This window comes from Drosophila tropicalis, unplaced genomic scaffold (genome assembly GCF_018151085.1).
Source record: "Drosophila tropicalis isolate 14030-0801.00 unplaced genomic scaffold, ASM1815108v1 contig_859, whole genome shotgun sequence".
Taxonomy (NCBI): Eukaryota; Metazoa; Arthropoda; class Insecta; order Diptera; family Drosophilidae; genus Drosophila; species Drosophila tropicalis.
The window spans coordinates 5,813,716-5,840,630 of record NW_027173353.1 but is presented as its reverse complement, the minus strand read 5'-3'; the positions used below and the strand labels follow the sequence as shown (position 1 = coordinate 5,840,630).

General features: G+C 36.6%; 2 protein-coding genes across 3 annotated transcripts; both read left to right on the top strand.

Moving 5' to 3' along the window:
- Positions 1 to 778: 778 nt before the first annotated feature.
- Positions 779 to 10,181, top strand: tacc (transforming acidic coiled-coil protein). Its single transcript, XM_068295956.1, is given in 11 exon segments — positions 779 to 1,563; positions 2,475 to 2,694; positions 2,751 to 4,949; positions 8,717 to 8,991; positions 9,062 to 9,126; positions 9,191 to 9,262; positions 9,339 to 9,443; positions 9,511 to 9,672; positions 9,750 to 9,899; positions 9,973 to 10,040; positions 10,043 to 10,181. Coding segments are annotated over 11 exon segments (3,831 nt in total). The 5' UTR covers positions 779 to 1,173; the 3' UTR covers positions 10,168 to 10,181.
- A 2,538-nt stretch (positions 10,182 to 12,719) lies between these two features.
- Positions 12,720 to 26,666, top strand: Nep2 (Neprilysin 2). Of its 2 annotated transcripts, XM_068296305.1 has the most exons (11): positions 12,720 to 12,802; positions 13,014 to 13,169; positions 23,295 to 23,830; positions 23,889 to 24,103; positions 24,167 to 24,343; positions 24,399 to 24,775; positions 24,915 to 24,938; positions 25,309 to 25,718; positions 25,788 to 26,038; positions 26,099 to 26,285; positions 26,349 to 26,666. In XM_068296305.1, the coding sequence occupies exons 2-11, from the start codon at positions 13,153 to 13,155 to the stop codon at positions 26,498 to 26,500; spliced, it is 2,346 nt and encodes a 781-aa protein (XP_068152406.1). In that variant the 5' UTR covers positions 12,720 to 12,802; positions 13,014 to 13,152; the 3' UTR covers positions 26,501 to 26,666. The 2 variants fall into 2 exon arrangements, with proteins under 2 accessions (XP_068152406.1, XP_068152407.1); XM_068296306.1 differs by lacking the exon at positions 24,915 to 24,938.
- The last annotated feature ends 249 nt before the right edge of the window (positions 26,667 to 26,915 follow it).

Here is a 26,915-nt window from a genome sequence, read left to right as displayed (position 1 = left end):
AACTAACAAAGCCAAGACCTCCATCCATTCATCAACTAACTAGTCAAGATGAAGTGTATATAGTCACTTTTGCATTTCGAATACTTCACAGCGTTTCAGTTTGCCATTGCAATGACTCTAAGACGGTTGTCTAGACGCTATTGTTGTTGACTTTGATCAATTAAGTGGTTTATATATGTATACACCTACATAAACAATGTAATTCCCAATTCCCAAACGTCACTAATTAAAGTGCTTGGTGATCAAAACATTTAAGATATCTTCAGCTGCAATCGAAAGTGTTGTTCAATTGAGTTTAATGTATAAATTTTCCTGTTAATACAATTATCAACATAAAAAATCCTTTTTAAATTGATCGACCTATCTTATTGCCCTGTAAAGGGATATTGTTTGTTTTGAGAAGTAAAACAAAAAACAAATATCAAATGAATAAATATAAACAATAGAAATTTAAGCAATCAAAGTCGATTTACTGAAGTGAGAATACTTAAAAAACTATCACTCAAAGTAATCCTTTTTCATGACCTTGTCCTTATCATATTTCGTTTTAACATGATGTACAAGACTTATAAAGATAATGGAAAAGTAAAGATTTACTACAAAAACACAAGCATAGAAAGAGAGATAATTAGAGAAAGAGAGAGGGAGGAAGATTAATGCTCTAATTGTGACTAGGAAAAACTCGTCTAGTGATCGTTTGTGGAAGCCATTCAAATTAACGCTCAAACAAACACACACATAGCTCGACACACACACACACCTACATACGTCAAATGCTCACCGAAAAAATAGAAAGAAAAACATCGACGAGAACGTACAGAAAAATATTTTTAAATTGATTTCAAAGACAGACGACAACGGAACGCCACGCGGTAACGTAATGCGCTGTGCCGCACCGCTGCGTATAGAAATAGTATATATCTCGGCTATTATTCAATAATATACAAAGAAACTGAATTCACAAAAATATTTAAAGTAGGCGAATGACAGAACACACAGAGAAATAATAAAGGAATAGTCGAAAAACTAAGAAAAAGTGTGCCAAAGTTGGAGTGTTGTGTTGTTGTTAATTTAATGTCATTGACGCTTGCTGAACCGTAAAACAAAAAGGCATAAAACCTCTCGGAAAACGTCTAATTGTGCGTTGAAAATCTATAGACTAAATACCCAAAAATGGATTTATTTTCGAAAATTATCAAACGACCCCTTAGCCTGGCAGCAATCACAGCGAATGATGATGGCAACAGTTCATCCACGGCAGCAGGAACAGACGGAGCAGCAACTGTGGCAAATCTGGTCACTAGCAGCCATTCACTTCATATAAGTGATGGATCTCCCCTCTTATCTCTACGTGATCTTCTCGATTCAGCTGCCCAGGATATAAGTCAATTGGAAGATCGGCATAATAATATAATTGTAATGTCACAACAATCAGCTGCCTCCTCTCCATCTCCATCGTCCACATCTAGCGATAGTATACAACAATTGCTAAGCGCCATTCACGTGAATCTAAATCAAGTTAGTGCCCATGAAATGGAGCATTTGCAGGCCATGAGTGCGGAGGTAGGTTGTCATCATCATCATTAGCGTCGTCGTCGGCCCCATTCTGTGTCTCATCTCTGCAGAATCTATTCATACCTACAAAATACATTTGTGGATTGCATTCGAAATGCCACAAAAACACAGACACTCACTTAGTTTCCCTTACATTTACATTGTTAGAATGACTTTAACCTTGTTGTTGGCGCTCTAATTAAATTTTGTTGCATTGCCGCAAGGCGACATCACCACACCGGACTCGGTCCACTTTAGAACACTTTGATTTTTAAGCTATACTATTTAATGGTATATTAAGTGAGTGTAAATTTACGAAATTTATGTATATATATATGTACATATATTTAAAAGACTGGACGACTAAAATCAGACTTTTCGCTATGACCAAAGATTTAAATCAGTTAAACTTTTAATGGGTATACTTTTGGTCGTTTTGCATTCTTAGTTCTATGGGAATTTTTATTATTATTTTGTTCTTTTCCGTCGCAAAAGCTGACGCCGACCCAGTTTTCCTCGCCGCCTTGTGTCACCTTTTCTGTCTCTCGGTTGTGTGTGTGTGCGCCTGCAGTGCATTGGCTTTTCAATTAATGACATTTGCTTGTGGCACAAGGGATGAATCCAAGTGGAACTTAATTCAAGGCTAGGTGTTTCTTGTAATTCCTCTTATTGTCCACAATTCTGCTGCGACCCCAGATTTATCCTATTTTTGTCACCAGCTACTATTGATACCTTTTCAAATGTCAAGAAATCCAAGCAGCTGCTAACCCTAATGATCATGATCATCATAATCATCCTTATGAGTGCATATATATTTCTTTTCTATATATTAAATGTTCACATGTCTCACGCGATGCGCAATTTAAAATTTTCTTCATTTAAAATATGTGCATAATTTTTTTGTTTCATATATTTTTCAGTTGAGTCCACTGGCTGCAATGAAGGCAAGTCCCAAGCCTACAATGGATCAGCCACATCAAAAGATTGCGGCATTGGATCCTCTTAAGCTGGGTGATCCATCATCAATGATAGTTGTTCCTCCATCTCCGATTGGCGTCGCTGGTGGTGGTGGTCTACCAGAATTTGATGAAACTCAAATCCCTGAATTGGCACCGCTCAGTGCAGACATGATGATGGCAGGTGAGTTAATTTTAAATCATTTACTTTAATCATTTACAAGCTTTGATTATTTACAGTCTCTGGAGCTGTGAAGACATTAAACTCGACTGCTCATGATTACAATTCCGATTCGGATGTCTTTGTGGAATGTTTGTCTCTAACAAGCGATAAACGTCATTCAAACGATCCTGCTGAACTGGAAGCATATACAAGTGCAATCAACGAAGTGCTAGATGAGCAGCACGATACCATGCAGCAGATTGATACTCCAAGTGGTGGGATGGCAAATCCTGCCGATTGTAGTTACGAACCGATGGATGTCGATGAATTAAATGCAACAATGGAAATTTTAAAAGATGTCATGGCACCCGAAGATCATCAGCTATTAAAAGAGCAGTTTATGAGTGATGTCATGGAGAAGGCGCAGTTGATTTTAAGTAACGATCCCCTTGCAGAGACAGATCAGACTCCCGAAGATCCTCTCAAACTGCCCAATGAAGATCATTTTACTGATGAATTAGAGCCAAGTCCTTTTACACCTTCAGATTTGCAGGAAAATGATAAGAAGCAAACACAAGAAGCAGAAACCAATGAAACTTTTGGAGTACAAGAGGAATTAGCTGCACAAGAGTTGGAATCATCAGCTCCTAGGGAAGGTGAATCTCACTTAAATATAACCAGCGATCCACTTGAAGATGTACGTCAAACCCTCGAAAAACAGACATTGCAGAAGGAAGAAGATAATAATGATGACATAAAGACGAAGGACTTAGACTTGCCGGAAAATGATGTGGACACACAGAACATTGAAATTGAAAAGATTTCTGTGCAACCTGTGGAACAAATTCCTCTGTCTCCGCCAATACCCACACATCGGGCTAAAACTGCAGAAGAGTTAAACTTCTTAGCTCTCAAGGAGTTGTCCGAGGATGATAAATCCCAAGTAAAAATGCAAAATGAGGATAATGAACCAAAAGTAATACCGATTGCCTTTGTTACGCCCACATGTATGATTGCTTCGCCAATTGGTCAGCAGACGACCAATATCACCTTTCCGACATCACCCAGATCACCAACTTTCCCAGTGCAAGATCCCGCCGAACCACCATCCCACTTTCCTCATTCTCCACATGCTCCTGCAGAGACAGAGGAAATGCCCTATTTAGAGCAGGCTGTAGTCCAGCCATCGAGTGAACGTCCATTGAGTGGAGTTATAGCAAAGATGCCAGTGTCGATCAACATTATACAATCAAGCCCCGATGAAAAGGAAAACAAGCAGGATACAAATGAAACGTTACCAATGGATGAGGTGACATCACCTTTGCCGGTCTTTAACGGCAACTCAACTTTCAGTAGTGGGAACGAGAATGAAGTAAGTACCAGCCCATCTGTAGAGACAGAAATGGCTGCCGCCCCACTCCAGCCAGCGGCTACATTTTCTGTGGCGTTGGATGATGTCAAGAATGAATCGCGGAGAACATTTACTGCAAGTACTAGCCCATCTAGGGAGACGGCTGTGGCTGCTGCTCCACTCCAACCTGCAGCTACGTTTAGTGTACCCTTGAATGACGACAAGAGTGAGTCGCGGAGAACATACAATGTTAATATTTCCCAAGAAGAGGAACAGCAGTTGCCACGTCGCACTTTTGTAATAGAAGACAATCAGCAGATTCAAAAGATTCCTCCTGTCTTAGAGCAGCCGCCTGTAAGCGACAAAAATCCACGTAAAACTTTCAACTTGGAGTCCAATTTGCTAGAACAAAAATCACCCATTTCTACACCTCAAGAAGCTACCGAGGAAGATGATTTTGAACCCATGGATGTCGATGTGTCAATGCGATCAGCTGATACAACAGCGCTGACCAGGACCCCATCTTTGCCCATTTGCAACGTTCAATCGGCGCCGGAATCTCCACCATTTGTATCGACATCGCCTCCCATTCCCACCCACCAAACGCAGCAGCTAAAGCGTGCTCCAATTCATGGCAATACCACCATAGTTTTAGACGAACAACAACTTTCGGCCAAAGAACAAGCTACATTGAGTGCAAGTGATGAGAAGGATGATGTCTTTGTGGAGCACTTTGGTGCCATATCGCCGTTATCAGATGACATGTTTAAGACACCGCAATATACTAGCAACAGTTTTGCTAAGATCCAGTTTAAGGAGCCAGCACCTACAAGGACAACCAACAGGGATAGAGGCAGCATTGCATCTGCAGGAGAGAGACCGATCTCTGATGCTGAATTTCAGGATGGGGCCAGCTGTAATAATCGTAAGTCCATTCATAACCATTATAATAACTCATTTTGCACTTTTAAATAGGTTAGGGCCAAATTAATAGAAAAGATAGTTAGTTAGTGATAACAGCCAAAAGCTAGTCTGTCCATTTTGTAAGGTTTTACTGTACGATTTCCTTAAGAATTTCTTATGCATGTTCGTGACCTCAGCTCGTAAGCACAGCATTTCTGCAATCTATGAACTTGAAATGTAACGGAACTCCTTGAACTCGCTCGATAGTCACCTTTTTTTGCCGTACAAACAACTAACGTTACTAACTGTGAATCAGCCAACACACATGCAAGGCAATGAACCTGAACTTCAAAAATAAATGTGTGGTCTATGAGTGGAATTCGTTGGAAGGGGGGAAGAAACACAAAACACCACAACGTCAATTAAGCGCATAATTTTTGAATGCCAATGTATGTATGTTCCTGTTGTTTGTGGGGCTGTTGTGCTGCATTTTTATGCTGCTACTGCTGCCCGCTGGTTGAAAATGCCGCATTGCCCCATCCACTCCCCCTCCCAAAACTCACTAACCGCACACACACAAACATACTCCGGGTCTCTCTTTTATTCCCTGTAGTTGGGTCTCTCTTTCTCTCTCTGTTTTTTAAGCTCTCTGCTTACTGCTGTAGTAGTCCCTTATCAGCAAATATCGTATGCGGTAATCAGCGGCATTGTGTGTGACTACGTCACTTTTTTTTTTTGTCTAATTGATGAACTGCTGTCTTCTGTGTTTGTTTGATGGTGTGTGTGTTCATACATATATTTCCGCCCCTCTGACACAATGAGCGCATTTATATTTTTGACTAATTAAAGAGCAAGGCGAAGAACATGCATAGATGACTAAATTTATGAATTGCTCACAAAAAATCAATGAATTTTACCCTCATACACACATAATTATTGCAAAAAATGTATTTAGAACTTAAAATTATATTTGTGTATTTTGAAAATTACTTTCTTGTTTGGCGGTATATATCGTTATCGCTGACTAAAGAAATGCAGCTCTGACTAGAAAGTCTTTCTCTCAAACGAGTTGTCGAGACAGTGGAGATTATCTATAAAGGAAAATAATAGTTTTCATTAAAGAGACTTCTCCTAGAATTAGAGAGAATTCACCTAACCAAGACCGTGTTTCTAAAAAAAAAAACAATTGTTATGATTTGTTAATTTGAAAATGATTAAACACGTTTAATTTCTGCCTTTATATTAGTGTTGATTTTAGCCACAGTGATCTGTACTATAACGCTTTCTCTCATTTTCTCCTCTCCTGTGTGTGTGCCATGCATTTTACAACAAATGTCTATCGGCTCTCTCTCTAGCTCCCCAAAACAGTCAACGTGTAACCCACGTTCTCTTTTTCTCTCATTCTCTGAGCGAGTGCTCGCTCTTTGCTCGCGCACTTGCTACTTGCTTGCTGCATACGCTCCCCGTCACTCACACACTCCACCACTCCAGTCAGAATTCAGCCCCCACTCTATAAGCCATCTCGTTCTCCCGTATACGCTCTCGCATGCGTGCGCTGGTTTTCTTATTGGAATCAACCAATAAGAAATTCCATTTCAGTTAGTTTTCAACATTTGACGTTGTAGTTGCTGCTGGCGCGTTGCTCTTCCTCGCGTAAAGACGACAAGAAAAAGGAAAATGTAATTGGGGTGGGCGGGGGAAGAAAATGGAATGGAATATTTCAATATTTTGTTTATCATTGGCATGGGCAAATGTTCTTTTTGGTGTTTTGGTGCGAAAATGTGTAATAAATGTTAATTAAAACGAGCAGCTGTGTTGTCTGTATGAAACGGAAAATAAAACCCAATAACAAAAACAAGAGATTCATAAATAAATCTACATGACTGAGACTCTAAAAAGAAAGAAGAAGCACATCTGAACACAAGAAGGCAAAAAAAAAAAAAAAAGTTGCTATATACGTGAGAGTGAGAGAGCGTGAAACCAACTTCATTGTGTGTTTCGCTTGAAGTGTATTTGTATGTGGTTTTGTGTATGCATCTGTGTGAGCGTGAGTGTGTGTGGGCGCTGCGTGGTCATGGTTAACATTATTATGTGAATAACTGTAGAAAATCTCAAGAAACTAAAAATGCAAAACTTGTCAAAAAGACACGCAATTAAAATGCAGCCCAGTGTGAAATTATGCCCCCCCTTCCCCAATCTCTCTAGGTGTTGTTCTCCCTCTCTCTCACTCTCTGTGTCTTATTTCTCTCAATGCCAGCCAGTGTTTTGCTCTCTGTTTCTCTCTCTCTCTTTACTGCTCTCAATGCATCAGTCTGTCAATCCAACCCACTTTTTGGTGGAACCTTCTGACGATTGCATAAAATGACTCACAAGTTGCAAAAATGCGGCTTCTTCTTTTGTGTTTTGTTTTCAAAATTCAATCATCTTCGAACAACTCTTACCAATCGCCACGCTTGCAGCAATCCCCCCATAGCTACCACTGACCTGCATATTGTTTGTAGTCCATGTTACTATATAGAATCTAGGCCTGCCCGGGATTCTCCTCGACTTCTTCTCCCATGTTGACTATTTTTAAAGACACATTTGTTTTGTTCTAATGCCGCGTTTGTTTCCTTCCTTTGACTGTCTCTGACACACCTCGTTTTGGTCCCCTGCTGCCCCCCTTCTCTGGAGAATGTATTTATCTAGGGGTAGGGCTTTTATATTTTTGAGTCATGCTCATCTTATTTACTTATGCATATACATACATACATACATATGTATGTACATATGTATGTATGTATGTACGACGTATAACGACTATATGGATTATTCTTCCTTCCGTTTTTTGTGCTTTCTTGTTTTTGGCGACATTCTCTTTAACATCATGCACACATACAAACACACCCGAACCATGAGTAAGAGAGAGAAATCAAACAAAAAATACCACAGCAGCTGCTTGTTGGCGGATTAAGAGGTTCCTCCCCCTAAACCATTGAGAGAAGAGCTTATTAATTAAAGATACATATTTGTGCCAGCAGATGCCACAAGATCGTCCCCAAAATATTACCCTATGAAATTAAACTACCACAAATCTTTAAAATAGTTAATGGCAACTATTAATCTAGACATCAGCTTAATATATTATGCGTAAATGAATTGGTGGGTGGAAAGCAACCTTTTCGAATTAGAAAAAGCAAATTATTGTTTACTGACCCCGAGCCAACCACAAGTTTTTCACCCTCGGGGTGTGAGATTAGTTTTCCCGATGTTTTACCTAGAAAAGTTATAGAAAATGAATGCCTTAGGCCAATTTCCATCCTCAAAATAACTGGGTTTCCTTAAAATACTTATTTGTCATGTTTTTTAAAGGAATCACTCATATTAAGTAATTTGTCTGGTAAATTACCGAATTTTTCATTTATTGTTGTTGAAACTCATTCTTTGGGGGGAACTATCTAATTCTAGTCATCTGTCAAATATAATGGAGTTCTAAGTTCAGCAGCTGCTCAATCAATATGGTTTCTTTTACCAATTGAGCCAATTTTGCCTAATTATGATAATGATATAAGCCATTTACAATATATGTTTTGTTCACTTGACTAACTTGTTGTTTTCAATTTCTGTTTTTCTATTTCTCACAACGAAAACCAAAAAATAAAAATAAAATCAAAATTTTGCACGCGCATGATCAACACCAACAACAACAACAACTCATCATTCATAACCACAACACACACGATCCACACACACACTTACCCAAAACAGTAATATTTAATTCATCAGATTTCGATTATTTATACACAAAAGGCAATAATAATGCGCCAGTCGATCGTAGTTCATTATTATTGAAATTCGATCCGCTGCTTGGCACCCCAGTGCCCGTCAATAGTCTCCAGCAGCAGGAGCTCGCCTTGTCCAATCTACTTGGCGGCAACAACAACAACAACAACAACAATCGTGCCCTAAGTCCCACATTGGAGGAGCACGAGTCGAGTGGAAGTAATCAATCGTTTGCTATAGAAACGATTGCCAAATCTATAGTAAAGGAATTGGAATTAAAGCCTCCCGTGGATAGAACAAAAGTGAGATATACATATACAAAATGCATTCCATATTTAATGGTCATTTTAATACTACTATTATCATTCACAGAAGCATGCAAAAATGAGTGTGGACGTTATTGATAACGATTGTAACAAAACCTTCGATAATTCCAAGTAAGTGTGAATCACAAATTGATTGTACTTATTACCAAAATTACTAATTAATTTTCTATTGCAGTCTAAACACGGAGGATAAGGCAAACAACTATCACAACATGGAGGAATTGGATAAGAAATTGAAAAATGATGTGTAAGTTGATATTCATTGAGGGCTAATTGAGGTGGATCACTTGAATGGATTGTATTTACTCATGTGTCTCCTGTAGAACCCGCTCAGAGGATATTGAAAAGAAACTCAAAGATGCCGAACAACGTGAAGAAGCCCTAATCAAACGAATAACAGAAAAGGATAAGATGAATTCCAAACTTAAGTAAGAATCAATTCCACATGTCTACGTGACTACTGTGCCTAATCCGACAATTTGTTTATCTGTTTAGCGGCGTTATCGAAGCGTATGAGAAAGCCATTGCTGAACTAATAAGTGAAAAGGAACAGCTAGTACAGGATTATGAGAGACAATTACAAGAAGTTCAAACAGATCGCGATGCAAATTACCATCACTTAACGTCGCTGGAAACGACATTCTCGGATCTCCATGTGTAAGTCAGAAGACCCGAATGAGGAAAGAAAGCAACTTGTAAAAAGAATGTTCATTGTTATTGTTTATTTTTTGCAGTAAATATGAAAAAAGTAAAGAGATGACATTACATCTTAGACAGGTTGAGGAGACGCTGCTGGCAGAAAAGAAGCAGACAGCGGAAAATCTGCAATTGCAAGAACAGCGCTATGAGAAAATGAAAAGCCATGCCATGCAGCAGCTAGAGATGTGAGTAAATCCTAAACTTAAAATTTTCGTATACATTAATATAAATGATAATTTCAATGTTTTATTTCTATAGAGCAAACAAAAAGCTAGATAGCTGCAATAGAGAGCGTGCAGATGAAGTGAAAAAACTGAAAGCTTTACTTAAAAAGAGGAAGTTTCACGAGTCTCAACGGCCGAGCAATTGCAACAGAAATCTCGTGAAAATGCTGATCTGCTTAAGATATGCGAGGAGCTTATCTATGGCAAGGGACAAGGTGGTAGTAGTTAAACAAACTCTGCGAATAGATTTTATCGTTTTGTATCTTTGGCTGGATTGTAAAATGCGCACACACTTACACATACAGACACACACACACACACACACACACACACACACACACACACTCACAGACAAATCCCCATAAGCATTCATATACACAATTACATAGAAACATTCATAGACCATTTTTTTGGGCATGTGGAACGCATTTTGTAGCAGCATGATTTCGACCTCGACATTCATATGTATAGGATATATATATATGTATATCTGTAATTTGCGCGATTCTGGCTTACATTCAATCATCTTGCATTGTTTAGAATATTTTCTGTTCGTACAAACCATTTGATGTTTTACGAGTATTAGTATAAAAAGAAATAGATTGTGTATTATTTTTATGCCCATTTTCTAGATTTTTGAAAGTATCCAACCAACCAACCAACAAACCAACCAACCAAACACACACATTACAACACTCTCACCTCCATGCCAATGCGCCAAGGCAGTCCCCCATATGAGTTCCACATGAGTTTCACAGGCCTTATCACTAAAAAAAAAGAGGAAATTCCTCAAAAAACAAAAAAAGAAAAGAAAAACGAAAATAGAAATCTGTTACTAATTCTCTATCGTTCGAATTTGTACTTTTGTTCGATTTATTTACTATGATATTATGGCGTATGAGAATCGTATTCCTTCCCTCATTTGTATTTAACAAATGGCAAAGGAGGAGAGCCACAAAGAACGGAGAAATAATAAGTAAGAAAAAAGAACAGCGTACGCTTGAGGCGCGCCTTTATTAAATGTTTAAGTTTAACTTTAATTTAATTTAAACAATTTTTTAATAGTTGTATTAAGCATAACTCTGTATTACATATTAGTACTAAAAACAAACATGAATCGCTAAAAAATAAGAAAAAAAAAGGAATCATTAAAAAACACTATTTATGCCACAAAAACTAAAGAGCCAATGCAATTTTTAATTTTATTTCAGCTTTTGCCTTGTATACGTAGAACAATTAATAGAAATCTATTTTGTTATCATTTTTATTTCACACACATAAACACACACACAAAACAGACAGATATATTTCCTCCTCTGAGAAATCTTTATGAATTTTACTTCCATTTATGACATTTATTAAGATCTAAGAACAAAAAATTTTGAAAAAAAATTAAAGAAAAGAAACCAAAAAAATTGTAAAGACAACAGTTTAAAAACAAAGAACAAACAAAATTAACTAAGAATTGTATACAAATTTGTACCCAGTCCATGTAATCTGAAATTATGCTACTTCATAATATATATATAATGGCATATATATCTATATACAACACAAACATATAAATATATTTTTCTAAAGTAGATGAAACTCCAACAACAACACACACATAAACAACAAAACACACACAAACCAACCAAACAGACAGAAAGACACGCGCTTTAATTATGAATTACAAAAACAAAAAATGACGCAAATTCAATTTTGTTACAATGATGAAACAAATATATCAAATGCGCTGTAAAAATTACACATAATAGTATTAAACGACAAACAAAACAAAACAAAAAAACAAAGACAACCAGATATAATGAATGCCCATTATGAATATGGGGATTGATTGTGGATCGAAAGCGATATGTTGCAAAGGCTTAGCATGTTGTATGTAAAGGTGGTGATCAGAAAGTTGCATATTTCAATAAATAACTATGTAATTGCAAAACAAAACAATGTCTTTAAATTTATTTCCACAATTTCTATTCGTAATTATTTTAAAACTAGCTATAAATTACTGAAGATAATCAATATAACCTTTCTCAAATATTGCAATGCTGTTTTAAAGCATTATATGAAGCTAGATGTTTATAATTCTTGATAACAGATGAATTTAATTCGAAATCTAAAAAAATTTTCAAATTCGCCGCCAAAGTTATAATGTCGAACCAATGAGTGCAACTCCAACGGATGAGTCGAACATGTCTTTACATTTTACAGTGTACAATGTCAATATCTACATGTATGAATCACGCAGTGTTAATGTAGACACAAAAGAAAGCAGTTTTCAAGAGGTTGGCGACATTTTTGAGTTTGAAAGGCAGAGTATTCAAATGTAAACTTCCTAATTAATGGATTATATCAAAGTCTGTTTATAATCTAAATGTTTGTGCAGCTAACTACAAAATAGTTTAAAAGTTTGTCTTCTTAATGGCACATTTCTAAATTTGTCTATGCAATGTAGAAAAATATAAACAATTAGTGGACCATTTTTAAATCTGAGTATGCAGAATCTTTTGTTTTTTTTTCGGAATCAGCAAACTTTTAATATTCACTAATTATAATTAGCCACCAGAGATTGTAAATTCTAATGTAAATTAATGCAGCTCCGTTTAAATGATCATTCCTTTCGGAATTAACTAAATGATGCCGATCACTTAGCCGCTTCGGTTCGCTCGCACTGTACTAGTGTGTGGTAGATACAACCACACACAGATACAAGCATTCGACTAACTGTTTTTGTCGCTCATAAAACGCGCAGCCAACGTGTGAGCGGGTTCAGTCTATTGTCGGCTGTCTTCCTCGAAAGTTGTGCTTACCAAGAGAAAGAGAGAGTGGGAGGAGAGAAATTAAACCAAAACCAAAATAAAGTAAAACCCTCTGAGCCCTAGAAAAATCAAATATTTTAGTCTCTAAGGGGGGACTAATGTGTTAATTATTAAAATATATTTTGAAATGACTGTGCATGAAATCAGTTTGAATGAGTGACGAGAAATTTGAGAGATAAACGAAAGTCTATTGAGGGAAAACTTTACAAATTTTTAAGTGTCCACTAAAATGTCATTAATTTATATTTAACAGGTTAACAACGTCTCGTTAACTCCAACAACGCGATAACAATATTAAGTAAAGAAGCGGCCGACAAACAGAATATACAACATTGTTAAATAATAACAAAAGAAAAAGGAAAAAAATAACAACAAAAAAACTGTTGGCCAACATGCAAACAGTCATTAAGTAAGTGCAACTTCTTTCTTACCCCCCGCCCCCTCTCTATCCACATCCCCCATTCACTTATAGACCCTCTTATGTGTATTTATTGTATTTAAATATTTTTGTATTTAAGCATCGGCTTCTGCTCCCTTGAGAGGAATAGACGAATTTGAATGCTGTCAGCTTAATGGGAGGGGAGCAAGAAGTGCGTGTGTGTGTGTGTGTGTGTAGGCTTATCTCCCCCGCGCATTATGTTCAAGTTTTCACTAGACATTCGATTCCGTTCGATATATATTTTTGCTGCTATGTTGAGCCATTTGGAAAAAGAAAGTTGCGCATGTTTATTGAAAACATGTTTTAAAAACAACTTTTTTCCCTTGTTTTGTTTTTGTTTTTGGTATTCGGTTTGGTTTGGTGTGTGTTTTGATTGGCCTGGGCATATCTTTGTATGTGTTGGGTGACAACCGGGCAGACCAGACGACCAAGTAGCCGGCAAATTATTTCCATATGCAGAGTATTCAGAGTATTGAAGCTAAACGAAATTACGAACTGTGATAAGAGATTTCATAAAATTGGCTTAATTTTCTAACTGTGCTTTAGTTCTGTATCTAATTTTCTTCTTGGCTGTTCAAATTTCTGTAAGATACTCAAGAAATATATCATTTCCGGTATTAAAGGGTTCCAAATTGAAATGCATCTTCAGAAAATTTAGATATAAACATATCACATAGAAGACAAAATTATTGTCCCACTGAATTATTTCGTTTAAAACCTAAAACGGGTTTCTTTCTTTCTTTCGTTTCCTATTTGTTTGTTTGTTTAGTTTAGTTTTTATTTTTTGGTTTTTTCTTTGTTTTGTTAATCACATTCGGGTACTTTTAATTAATTAATTTCATCTCGATGTCGCATGTTTTGTACCGAATCCCGCCCCGTTTGCGGTCTCGGGGCGTATGAGTAATATGCGAGTTTTGTATTTGTTTTTTGTGATCTTCCCTTGTTTTTTTTTTTTATTTTTTATTGTTGTTAAATAGTTGTAAACATTAGAATGCGTGTTTGGAATGGTTGAACGTAACGTTTGTAGTTTGATTTTATATTATTCTCACACAAAATAATTGTATTTTAGTTAAACTTAAACCTTTTTCATTCCCATAATTCTTTTGTATAAATGTTTAATACATACCCTAACAGTGGGTCCAACGAATATGCTGTGATTCTTGCGACTCAAAAATTTTAATATCAATATAGAATTTTGCTGAATTGCACTTCAAATTCAAATTACATTTTTGCCACAATTCCTTATCAATCCATGATAAAGTGCGGTTTTCTCGAGAATATATACGAAACATTTGCTGAAAACGTATCTAAGATTCTTATCTTAAATCATTCACCTCAGGTCTTCACTCATTCCACATTTACATTCAGATGTACTCACTTGAATTTCGATTTAAGGGAAACACGTGCCATCTCTCTTTAAGGATCTAAAAGGTAGATCATATTAACTGGGCTTACTGTAATTTGTTGCATGATCATGACTTGATGATGCCATTAAATGAATTGTACGTTTCCTATATGATTTATTGTTTAAAACCCTTGAGATAACAGCTCTTGATTATATACATACAAATGAAAAACAAAAAACAGTTTCAATTTCCCTGTGCTTTGGCAAGCTATCAACAATTTTCCGGTAGGTGTGTTTGTGTATTTTCTGCTTATCAGCAAAAACGAAAATCGTAAGCAAAATTTTTAAAAAAAATATGCAAACATTTTTTGAAGGTTTCGCCAAAAACGTAAGAGGTCATCTAGATACACAGAAAAAAAGTCTTTTTTATTGACAAAACTTTTAGTGAAACTCAACAACTTGGGCCACAATGAAACGCTTTGTTTGGCCAAAAACTACAGAGACAGGCAGACCAATAAATGGTTAGATAGACAGATAGAAGAGAAGAAGTAAAAATCACACCTTACCGGTTTTAACAATTTGACTAATTCGGAGTGTATTTCTAACTCTTAAGTTTGTGTGTTTGTTTGTGTGTTTTTTCGTCGGCTTTTTTCTGGTATTTGGGTCGAGAAATCAGCCAAGAACTTAAAGCTTTTTGTTAGGTTGTTATGAGACTCGTTGGGTAGATGTTGTTTTATTTTTTCTGCTTTTTTTTGTTTTATTTTGTTTTTCCATTTTCTGCTCAAATTGCATAATTAAATGCACGCAGACCTTAACTTGGTCAACTGCAACTCCAATTATGGTCAATCGTTTGGCCATGCCGACTTGCGTTTTCTTTTTTCTGCTGCCCCTCTATAAAGTTTTCATAACCAACTGAACTAAACTGAAGGTAATACTTGCGGTTAAGAGAGCGAAGCACCCAAAAAAAAAAAAAAAAAAAAAAAAAACAAAACCAACAATAGCAAAAGAAAAAGAAAACGTAATCATACGAAAGTGCTTTATCAAGGAATTTATTGTTATTATATTTACTATACTGACCTACACCAATTTTTCTTTTATTCAGCATTTGATTTTTACTTATTATGAAATATTAAGGTGAACCAAATGAAGGGAAAATCTTATCTTTAACTGGGAATATTATGTATTCTTTAGGCCTTATCATCACTTTCTCTCCTCTGTCGACTCCATGTAGATTAAAATTGATCAACTTTCACAATATCTCTCGTATTCACAAATCAAATAATTAGGAAAACCAGAAAATTCGAATTAGACCACTTTAATCAAAACTAGTTCTACTTACGAGTATCTTTTAATTGATACTAAAGCCTGAAAAGCTGGTTTTACTTTGATTTTTCTTATAATTAATATATTTGCCAAAAATAGTTTACAAACAAACCATTTTTATGCTATTTGCTTGAGAGTTGGCAAGAAGTTTTAATGTTAATAAATCAAAGCTTAATGCATCAATATTATTTTATTTTCACATAAACTACAATTTAAATGCTAGAGGTCTAAAATTTGGCTAGAACAATAATAGGACTCAAATGGGTTTTAGTTTATTACTTATTTTTTATAATATACAAAGGAAAAGGTTATTTTTGGTTACATATTTAAGCTTAAAAGTTAATTTCAATGCATTTTACTAACAATCCAGTCGAAAAATTGCTTTTTCCTTTCCATTTTCATTTCCTTCCATACAGTAGGCCAGAATTTCTTAACTATTAATTCAAATTTGTCTTAAATTCTGAAATATAAAGAAAATGTGCAAAAACACTTTTAAAATAAGATTTCACAAAGACAACAATATACATAGATCTTTTGATTTGGTATAATAGAATTTCAAGATATATATTCGAAATAAATGGACCTTTATTTTCCATTTTGTAGACAAAGATTTAGCTAAAGTTAAGTTATAATTTCAGCCAATTTTGACAAAACAAACAATTGTTCAAACATGGACTTTAAAATTTATTTTATCATAATATTAGTAATTATTGGTATACTAAAGTCGACAAAATGTAAGTAACACGCAGAAGGAAGCTTTTCAGAACCCATAAAGTACATATATATATTCTGAAGCTGAGTCAATATAGCCATGTCCATCTGTGCGTCTGTTCGTATGAACACCTCGATCTCTGAGACAATAAAAGCTAGAGCTACCAAATTTGGTATATAGAGTAATCGAGTTTATTTCAAATTTTGGCCACAAAATCTGTTCCAATGTGCAATGGTAAATAGACAACTTTGGTCCTCTTAGTCTCCAATCTCCCATCTCCAATGTGTTCTTAGCCTTCGCTTTGCTATTGTCCTATTTAAATATCCCTATTTCATTCTGCAAACATCGACTTTTATTTTCGACTCTAACGTAAGACTGATTATCTTAATCTTTTCGCTTAATATCTTTTTATGTTTCGTTAATTTTAAATTTATTTCCATAGATCATAAGATCTAGAGTATTAACGTGTATATTAACTTGTATACTAAAAATATTTCGGCCAAAATGCAATCCGCCCAATGGTAGAAAGAGGCACAAATTGTAGCACATTGATCTATTAAATTAAGTCAAACTATATGTACTTATATTATTGATACACCCATGGACAGATAAATAGATAAAATTATGTGACAAGTTCTACGATCAGAAAACTGTTTAACATTGATTATGTCCTGGCCGTTTTTCGGGTTAACCGACTAAAATAGCCGACATTTGTTGAAAGAGTTTCTATTATACTTGCTGCCTACTTAGTTCACTTCATGATAGTATTAAGAATTATCTGATCGTAGAACTTGGACATTTGTCAAATCCTGAGGCTCACACTTATTTATTTGCCTATGAGTGTTTATGTATCTATATGGGTAAGACCATCTGTACGTCTGGAAATGTCGTCGACCTATACCGAAAGGTATGAGTCACTCAAGAAAAATGCCCACAAGGTCATATATAAAGTAAATTGTATGCAAATTAAAATGAAAACTGGGAAACATGGCCAGAAGTCGCAACAAAATATAGATTGAAATTGCAGGCAGAAAACAGTTAATGCAAAAATAATAGAACATATGAAGAAATGAGGAGAGAATCATTGTCCAGTCCATTGGCTGATCTGCAGGAGCTTACGTCATCGTCGCCAATTCAACGTAGGAAGGTAGGAATGGTCGATCATGCCATTAACCGGCTTGAAGGCTATTAGATGATGGCCTGATACATCGAGGTGGTAATGCAAGGAAAGTTTGTTTATTTGGTTTTTCATCGAATGATGAAATAATTTAGTTGGCGGAGCAACGAACTTTGCCATGAAAACAAATGCAAGACGAAGGGTGAAGTGGAGTTACATACTTTCGTATATATTAAATTCACTTGGCTTTTAATCGAATGATGATGATTTTACTTCCTTATTATGTTGATTGCACGTGCCTCAATTGAAAATCAGGCCAAAAAATGAAATGACAAGAAATTGCTTATAAAAATTTTGGAGCGTGTAGCTCACGTAATGGGCCGGTCTTTGACATTTTTTTCCTGTTTTTTCCTGTTGTTCTTATTCTCGTTGATGTTGCTGTTGTTGTTGTTGCTGTTGTTATTACTCACATCATAAAAAATTAAAATAATAAGGCTTATTTGTCTGGCCCAGTGATTGATGTTGCTGCCTTTGGCTTAAAGAGAAATTCAAGCCTGGCTTGGCTTGGTTCTTAAAGAAATTACGTGCCAACAGATTGTTGTCACATCATTGTAATTGCCATCAGGCGGCAGTTTAATGTTTTTTTTTTTTTTTGCCGCAATTTTGCTTGGAACGTGCCCCAAAAGCCATGTCCATGAGTAAGGCGTGCGCCAGAGACTTCACTTGTTGTGTGGCTGACTCAAAGAAAGTTAAAGGAATTCAAGCAAACTTAATAATTTAATAAGAGTAAAAAGCGTTTAGATATATTGACAACTTTAGCTATAAGAAAAAGAAAAGGTTTTGCCCCTTAAAGTATGCAATATCCAATATGATATTCATTGTTTTTAACTAATTTATAGCCTTTCGAAAGCCTTGCAATTTCAAATGTTTGCTTCGATTTCGATTGTTATTTACGCACAGTTTATTCCAAAAGTTCTTTGAATGCTTCAAAACACGCATTCATGCCTTGCCTTGCCGAATTCTATTTGCTTAGCCCAGATCAGACAGTTATTCTGGCCTAATTAGCAATTTGAGGGCACAAGGCATAAGTACTCTAAAAATTACACCCATTTTGATGATTTAAAGCCAACAAAATTTTCACTAACCTGTTTGCTGCTGTCAACAAGTGAATGCTTAATGCATATTTAATCATTTACCTTGCCATATCAGAAAAATATATATATTTAATCAATATAACGTATCGTATTGATGAGATTTGCCAATAACCCAAAAAAAAAAAAACACAAATTTCCATTTCATTTTAGCATGCAAAACGCAACAAAACATGCCATAGCCAATGAACAAATTTTTAGTAGACAAAAAGGCAACCTTGCCCATTGAGGGTGGGGATTGGTGGGGAGGCAGTCCAGGGGAGAGGACTAGCGTTGAATTTGTTGTATTATTTTTGAATTATGATTATTATAATGTATATATATGTATATGGAGGTACTTTAACTTGGCATAGTTGCCACCACATTACCGTTATTTATGCGGCTTTTGAGGTTGGCCTTGCCAATGGAGCGTGGCAAGGCAATTGAATTGAAAATGAATTGAATTAAGCCCGGCATGCCAGCCACCACGAGCAACTGCTTCCTCCACATCCTCATTGACATCCTCTGCACTGCTGATGCAGTTTTCATTGGGTTTCCGTTAGCGAACGCTGTTGGCAACTTTCCCACCTTCCTGCCCTCCACTCAAAAGGTAGCAAATTAAATGGCCAAGACCAAACCAAACCAGACCAGAAGCAATAGACTCAACCGGGTCAGGAGAAGCTAGGCAAATTGCATTGTCGTTGATTTCTTCCTGTTTTGCCTGTAAATTGTCAGCATCCTGCTTGATAAATGGATTTCAAAGGTTGTTGTTGCTTCTATTGCTGCTGTTGGGTGAACCCTTTAACAAATATAGTAAAGTATCTAAAGGCCATCAAAAATACATAAACTTCAAATTGTTACATTTCAGGGATCATTTGTGAATATTATTTAAACATTTGTTTATGTTGCTTTTCGGTTCTTAACAAATTAAGTTTAGTTTCCATTTTACTCAGATGCAATCCGTGACTTTTAATGAGCACACACAGAGAGAGATAGAGAGAGAGAGATAAACACATGCCCATTTACTTAAATATGACAGTTGGGCAATTAAAAACAACAAAAAACGATCCAAGTCTCTGTCTCAGAGTCTCTGAGCCTCAAAGTCTATCACAGAGTCTCTGTCCCGTCTCTGTCTCAGTGGCTCATCTATCTGAAACAAAACGAAATTAAAATGTATTAGGTAATTGTGTCTGTGGCACAAATTAACACTTGAAAGGCAATTTGTCGCTTTTGTAGCTGCTTTGATTTGGGCATTACGACAAAGCAACAAAAAGCAACAACAGAAGCCAAAGAAAAGTTAAAAATAAACTAAGGAAAACAAAAAACTTTACAATGATTTAAAAATAAATGGCAAACTCTGAAGTTAGCCATAAATTAAGAAAATAATGTAAATATTTTAAAAACAATTATAGTTAATAACTTAATTCTTTTTGTGTAGTTACTTTTATGTACTTACATTATAGAAATTACTGTAGATTTTTATTTATTAATCTTTTAGGATGTATATCGATCTCAAACAATATCGAAATCCATTTTGTAATTGGAATATCTAAGAGTTTCTAATTGAAAAAGAGTTAAATATGAGAAATGCAACGATTTCAGATAGGAAATTTAACCAGGTGGATCCATCAGTGATCTCTAATGGATCATTTGATTTGATCTTTATCCCCGTCTTTAGCTTAGACTCTAAGCCTTACAGTCTTCTTCTCAACATTCCCAGAATAGTTTTGCCTTCTTTTCTATAGTTTTTGTTTACATATTATTATTAGTAAAAAAGCTAACATTTGGCTTATTATTATGTGACTTTCGGTTAAAACAAATTGTGAATATTGAAAACTTGATGATAAACCCAAAAAAAAAAAAGGCAACGAATTTGTTGCCAAACGTCATTCACATCCAACACGTGACACTGATAGCTGGTGCGTATGCCAGTGTGGGTGACGCCAGAGTTGTCACGTCAATGGCGAAAACAACAAAATATATATGTACATAATAGCAACAACAATCGCCTCCTGCACTTGACACATTTATTGGGCAACTTGAAGAGAGTGAGACAAAAGCAAAACTTGACACGGGGGCCGCCGCCCATTTCTTACCTGGCACACCTGCAGCAACAGCAGTTGGCGACTTTTGGCCCTAAAACCTTTACCAAATTGAATAAGCCATTCAAAATATTTCGAAAAGAAGGAGAGAGAAAGATTGTATGTAGATGTTTGGTGATAAGAAATGACAATGCAACAAAATAAAAACAAACAAAAACCAAATCGAGATTGAAATTTAGAAAAATAAGTTGCAAATTGCATAAACATTGAGTGGGCGTGTGTGTGTGTGTGTTTAAAGGGAGAAACATGGTCATGAATTCCGCATCGGGTAAAGGAAATGCCTTCTAATCGACACGATCTACGAATCTTGACTAATTGGATAGTGTGTTGAATAACCCCCTAGAAGATTCATGATGACAGAAATAATTTGAAGTTTGATAAACAACATTATGTAAGATGTAGTTAGCCAATGTGTTGTCAATTTCTGTTGCTATGCCAAAGAGGACACTAAAATTAATCACTGTGACTTGCGACCTACATATGACTTTATCATATATTCAAATATGCAATGAAAAAGAGCAGAACTACTTCTATTCTACTTATCAGAAGATTCAATTTTTCCTCCCAAGGTTGAGGCAGAAAAATCACTATGAATTTTTGTGTTTATAAACATTTACTTTTGCTTGGCCCAAATGTCATTAAACTTTTCAAAGTAAACAATGTGAGAAATGCTTAATTATTTATGGGGTTCTTAGCTGATTATGCATATTTTTCAAACAACAACAACAAAAAACAGCAACATCATTCACTAACTGGTTCTTGTAATCACATTTATATACAAAATGTAGGCGTTTGACCGATTTTTGTTGTAATTTCCTTTTATAAACTCGTGCCGTTGTGTTTTATTGACTTTTCGTATGCATACTTTTAAGTAATATTCATTAAAAGACAAAAAAAAAACACAGAAATATTAATGACAAGTGTAAAATATTTTCATATATACATTTTATCTGTCTGGCTGTCATCGGTGTTCAGGTGAATTAAACCAAATAATTGCTCCATCTATGTACATTAAAAACATAATGAAGCCTGACCATACAGAGGGCCAGAGGGATGACCTTCAAATTGTGAATGAAAATGCGAATTCCATCATAGATGGAGATAGATATCAACTGCCAATCTTGAATCTCTGTGTATTTTTTTATTCTGTTCCTGCGTAATCAGCCATAAAAACATGCATATTTATAACCCATGACTTAATCGCTCATTAAAAGGGACTGCCGCCATCATCATCATCTTCGTCGTCGTCGTCGTCGTCGTCGTTAGTTCGGATTCATAGCTTTGGCCGTTGTTATTATTTTACAATTTCTGTTTTAGCCTCTCTCCCTCCCCCGCCTTGGACAACAATAATTGAAGCGTGCAAAAATTCATCAACTTTTTTTGTTGAAAGAGTAAATCAGAGTTTGTTAAGAGTGTGAAGAGGTTTGGCTTATATAGTTTAACAGATTAACTGTGGTATGCACATAAAAGTTCTCTTTTCGCTTCATGTAGTTCGAATTCCCAACTAGTTTTAGCGTACAAGATTTGGCCATTACAACTGTGGATTCTTTAGCCTCAAGCCGGCTAAAACCTAGTTTTCATTGGCTATCTTGTGGACACTCTTGGGCCATCCCAAGCTCAGCTGTAATCTTTGGGGTTTGGGAAAATTTTGAATTCAAATCGTTGCAGTTTTGAGGTTTTAGAGTATTCAACAGTAATTCATTCAAATGATTTTACTCTTTACATTTTCATTTTCATTTGTTCGCTTTTTTTATTGTAATACTTTGGCCACGGAAATGGTTAAGCATTAGATGGGGAGGGGGAAACAAAAAACTGTGTATCTCATATGGCCGCAATGCCCCGTCAATGGCCAAATGACTATTCAAAACTTGTATGTTTGTGTGTGTGTGTGTGAACCAGTTTTTGCGGTGGCTTGTGTCTATTTTTGTGGCTTAAATTGCCAAACACGCAACGATTGACAAATCGGAAGGAAGACAACAATTAAAGCACACTGGACAACAAGGTGACAGTTTTCATATCAATGGGAAATTATATGAAAATGTTTCTTTTAAACAGAATAGGGAAAGTTTATCTGTTGGCCATCTTGTAGGCCAGTGTTGACTGGAGTTTGTTGGTTTTTTTTTTTTTTTTTGGGGAGGCTAGACTGGCTATCATTTATAAACGAGTTTAAAGCTTAAAGACAGCTCACACACAGACACGACACACACACACGAATTGTGAATTGATTAGTAGACTGAGTGAAATTGACTTTTACTTTGGTTGGGCTAACGCTGCGGGGCATTATCTCACGCCCACTAATTGAGATTTATAGAGAGATTTAACTTTTATTATTGTTTTCTTCCTTTTTTTCTTGTTTTGCTCCGAAGGAACCCCAACTGGTGGCATCGTCGCACTAAGCTGGAAAAGGGTCTCTCCATTGCGTGCATTTTACTACTTGCCATTCTTGCCGTCAGTGTTGGCCTCATCTTGACCCAAGCTCTCAACGTACAGGACGAACTGAGCAGGACTAATGGCAGCAGCAGCACTGCTAGTCCACAGGCCACAGCCCTGCATGGAGACCACACCGCCATCAATATGGTTCCCGTGTCTGAACCCAAGAGCAAGTCCGACATGAATAAGGATAGCGTGTGCCTCAGCAAGGAGTGCATACACACGGCATCCACGGTGCTAAGCAAAATGAAGCCAGAGATTGAGCCCTGTGACAATTTCTATGAATTCGCCTGTGGCACTTATATTGACGAGCAGAATATACCCGATGATAAGGTTTCGATTAGCACGTTTTCGGTTATTTCCGACAAGTTGCAGGAGCAGCTAAAGGATATCATTACCGCGGAACGTCCAGAAACTGAACCGAAGCACTTCCGTTTGCCCAATCTCTTGTACAAGGCTTGCATGAACAAAAGTAAGTCAAATTCACAAAGTCTATATACAGTAAGATTATATCTCTATTGATTTAATAGCTTTAATCGAATCCCTGGGACCTGAACCTGTTACCAAATTGGCCCAGTCACTTGGTGGTTGGCCTTTGATCGTGGGTGACAGTTGGAATGCAGACAAGACCTGGACCTGGCAAGAGCAGGTCAAGAAGTTCCGCAAAGCTGGTCTTAGCATGGATTATATTATTGATTTCTCAATTGGTGTCGATCTCCAGAATAGCACAAAGCGACTTATCGATGTAAGATATATTCATTCAGATTGGGAGATCAATTTAGCATCTCACATAAATCACTTTGTTTAGCTCGATCAATCAGCTCTTGCTCTGAGTCGCGAGTATTTGGTCAAGGGATTCAAGGAGACTCTTGTGGGTGACTATTATAAGTATATGGTGGACATTGCGCATCTATTTGGAGCAAATAAGACCCAAGCCGAGAAGGAATTGTTAGAATCCCTTGAATTCGAAATGGCCCTGGCCAATGTGAGTAAAGGATTTATCTCTCATCCACAGATACCTATAATTTGGCATTTTCCAGATATCCTGGCCCAATGAGAAGCGTCGCAACTCCTCGGAATTGTACAATTTGAGAACTCCCAAGCAATTACAGGATGCCTATCCTTATGTCCAATGGGTGGACTACATGAATGCTCTTCTACCTTCTGGCCTTAAAGTCGAGGATGATGAAATGATCAATTTATCTGTGCCCAGTTTCTTTGAGGATCTTGGCAAGCTGTTGGCCAAGACGGACAATCGTGTGATTTGCAACTATATGATGTGGCGTATTCATGCCTTCTCCATTGGATTCCTGAGCGAGGAGTTCCGTAAACGTCAATTGCAATATGCTACAGCTTTATCGGGCCGCCAGGAACAGGAGGCACGTTGGAAGGAGTGTGTCGATATAGCCACTGGCAGGTTAGTTTGATCTAGGGCTTGATCTCTATGTTTCGAAACTGTTCATTTGCCGTATCGGTCCTGTTATGGTTATGGCTTGGGTTCTTCACTTCTTTCACTTGTTTCCGTTTCTTCTTTTGTGTTCTTTGTGATTTTGCAGCATGGACGAAGACGATTTTAATAGGTATTTTGAAAAAAAAAAACCCAATTATCAAAAAATTATCATTTTTCAAATTTGGTGAAGGGAATGATATGAGCACATTTCATACACTTCATGTTTTTTATCCTATCCATTTATTTCGGCCACATTTTATGCACAGAATGAATTTTTGACCAGTTAGAACTGGAAATTTACTTGGATATTGATTTAGTTTCGTTTCGTTTTACACCGTTTTTGCTATCCATTTGATGATGATTAATAATTATTGTTTCATTTAACATTTTTGTAATCCACTCATTTACTTGTCTCACTCTTCCACTCCCATGCCCATGTCCATGTCCATGTCCATGTCCATGTCCACTTCCACACTTTACACATAATACACTCCTTATAGCTTGGGCATCTCAGTTGGTTCGCTTTATGTGCGCAAACATTTCAATCAGGAGTCAAAAGCAAATGCTTTGGAAATGGTCAATAACATTCGAGATGTATTCAACGATATCCTCGACGAAGTCAACTGGATGGATGACAAAACAAAGAAGGAAGGCAAGGAGAAACTGCACAGCATGTCCACTCACATTGGCTATCCGGATGAAATGCTCGACAATGAGAAGTTGGCCAAATATTATGAAAAGCTTGAGATTAATCCAGATAAATATTTTGAATCGTTCTTGGGCATGAATATCTTTGGCACTGACTATTCATTCAATAAACTTCGTTTGCCTGTTAATAAAACCGATTGGGTTCGCCACGCTCGTCCGGCCATTGTGAATGCCTTCTATTCCTCGCTAGAGAACAGCATCCGTAAGTAAACGGGAGGATGGAACCTCTTTTAGAAATCAAATTTAATAACCTCACGCAATTTCTTTGCAGAGTTTCCCGCTGGTATACTTCAGGGTCACTTCTTTAATGCTCAACGACCCAAGTATATGAACTTTGGTGCCATTGGTTATGTGATTGGCCATGAGATCACTCACGGTTTCGATGATCAGGGTCGTCAGTTCGATGTGAAGGGCAATTTGCGTGATTGGTGGCAACCGAACACCCAAAAGGCCTACCTGGCCAAGGCACAGTGCATCATTGATCAGTATGGCAATTATACGGAACGTGCCACAGGACTCCATGTAAGCTTTTTGTTAGTTTCCTCTGTAAAACAATTTTGTAAAGTGCCTTCTTGATTCCAGCTGAATGGTATTAATACGCAAGGTGAAAATATTGCCGATAACGGTGGCGTGAAGGAATCTTACATCGCCTACAATCGTTGGGTGGAGAAACACGGAGCGGAGCAAAAGTTGCCGGGATTAGACTATTCACCGCAGCAAATGTTCTGGATCTCGGCTGGCCAGACTTGGTGTGCCAAATATCGTAAAGGCAAGTTTAATGTTACAATCGGTTGTATATGGGACCTTTATTTAATCGTTTGATCAATTGCAGAGTCCTTGAAAATGAGGATTACCACTGGAGTACATTCCCCCTCAGAGTTCCGTGTGTTGGGCTCGTTAAGCAACATGAAGGACTTTGCCAAGGACTTCCAGTGTCCGGAAGGTTCTCCCATGAATCCAGTGCAGAAATGCGAAGTGTGGTAGATGATTTGTAGTTCATATCTCATAAGTGAAACTGGCAAAGAAGTAGAGACCAAGCTAATTACAGGCGAAAATCTGTCTAGAAAAATGTATCTGTATGTTTTATGTTAAATTTGCGCACTGTAATGAAATTATTTAATAAAACTATTTGTTTATATGTAAACAAGGACGAGTGATTGAATTATTGTATTCAGTTTTGGTTTACGTAAGAAAAATTGCCAAAATTCAAAATTCACATTTCATTTGCGGCAGTTACGATAACAATTGGTTTACTATCGATAACCAAAGCTGTGACTTGTCAGTTTTTATCGACCGCTGGCCGCGATAATTGACATTTCTTACTTTCAAATAAGTCCTAAATATATAGAATTGAGAGCAAAACGTTTTCAGTCATTATCAAAAATTACGAAATTGTTCT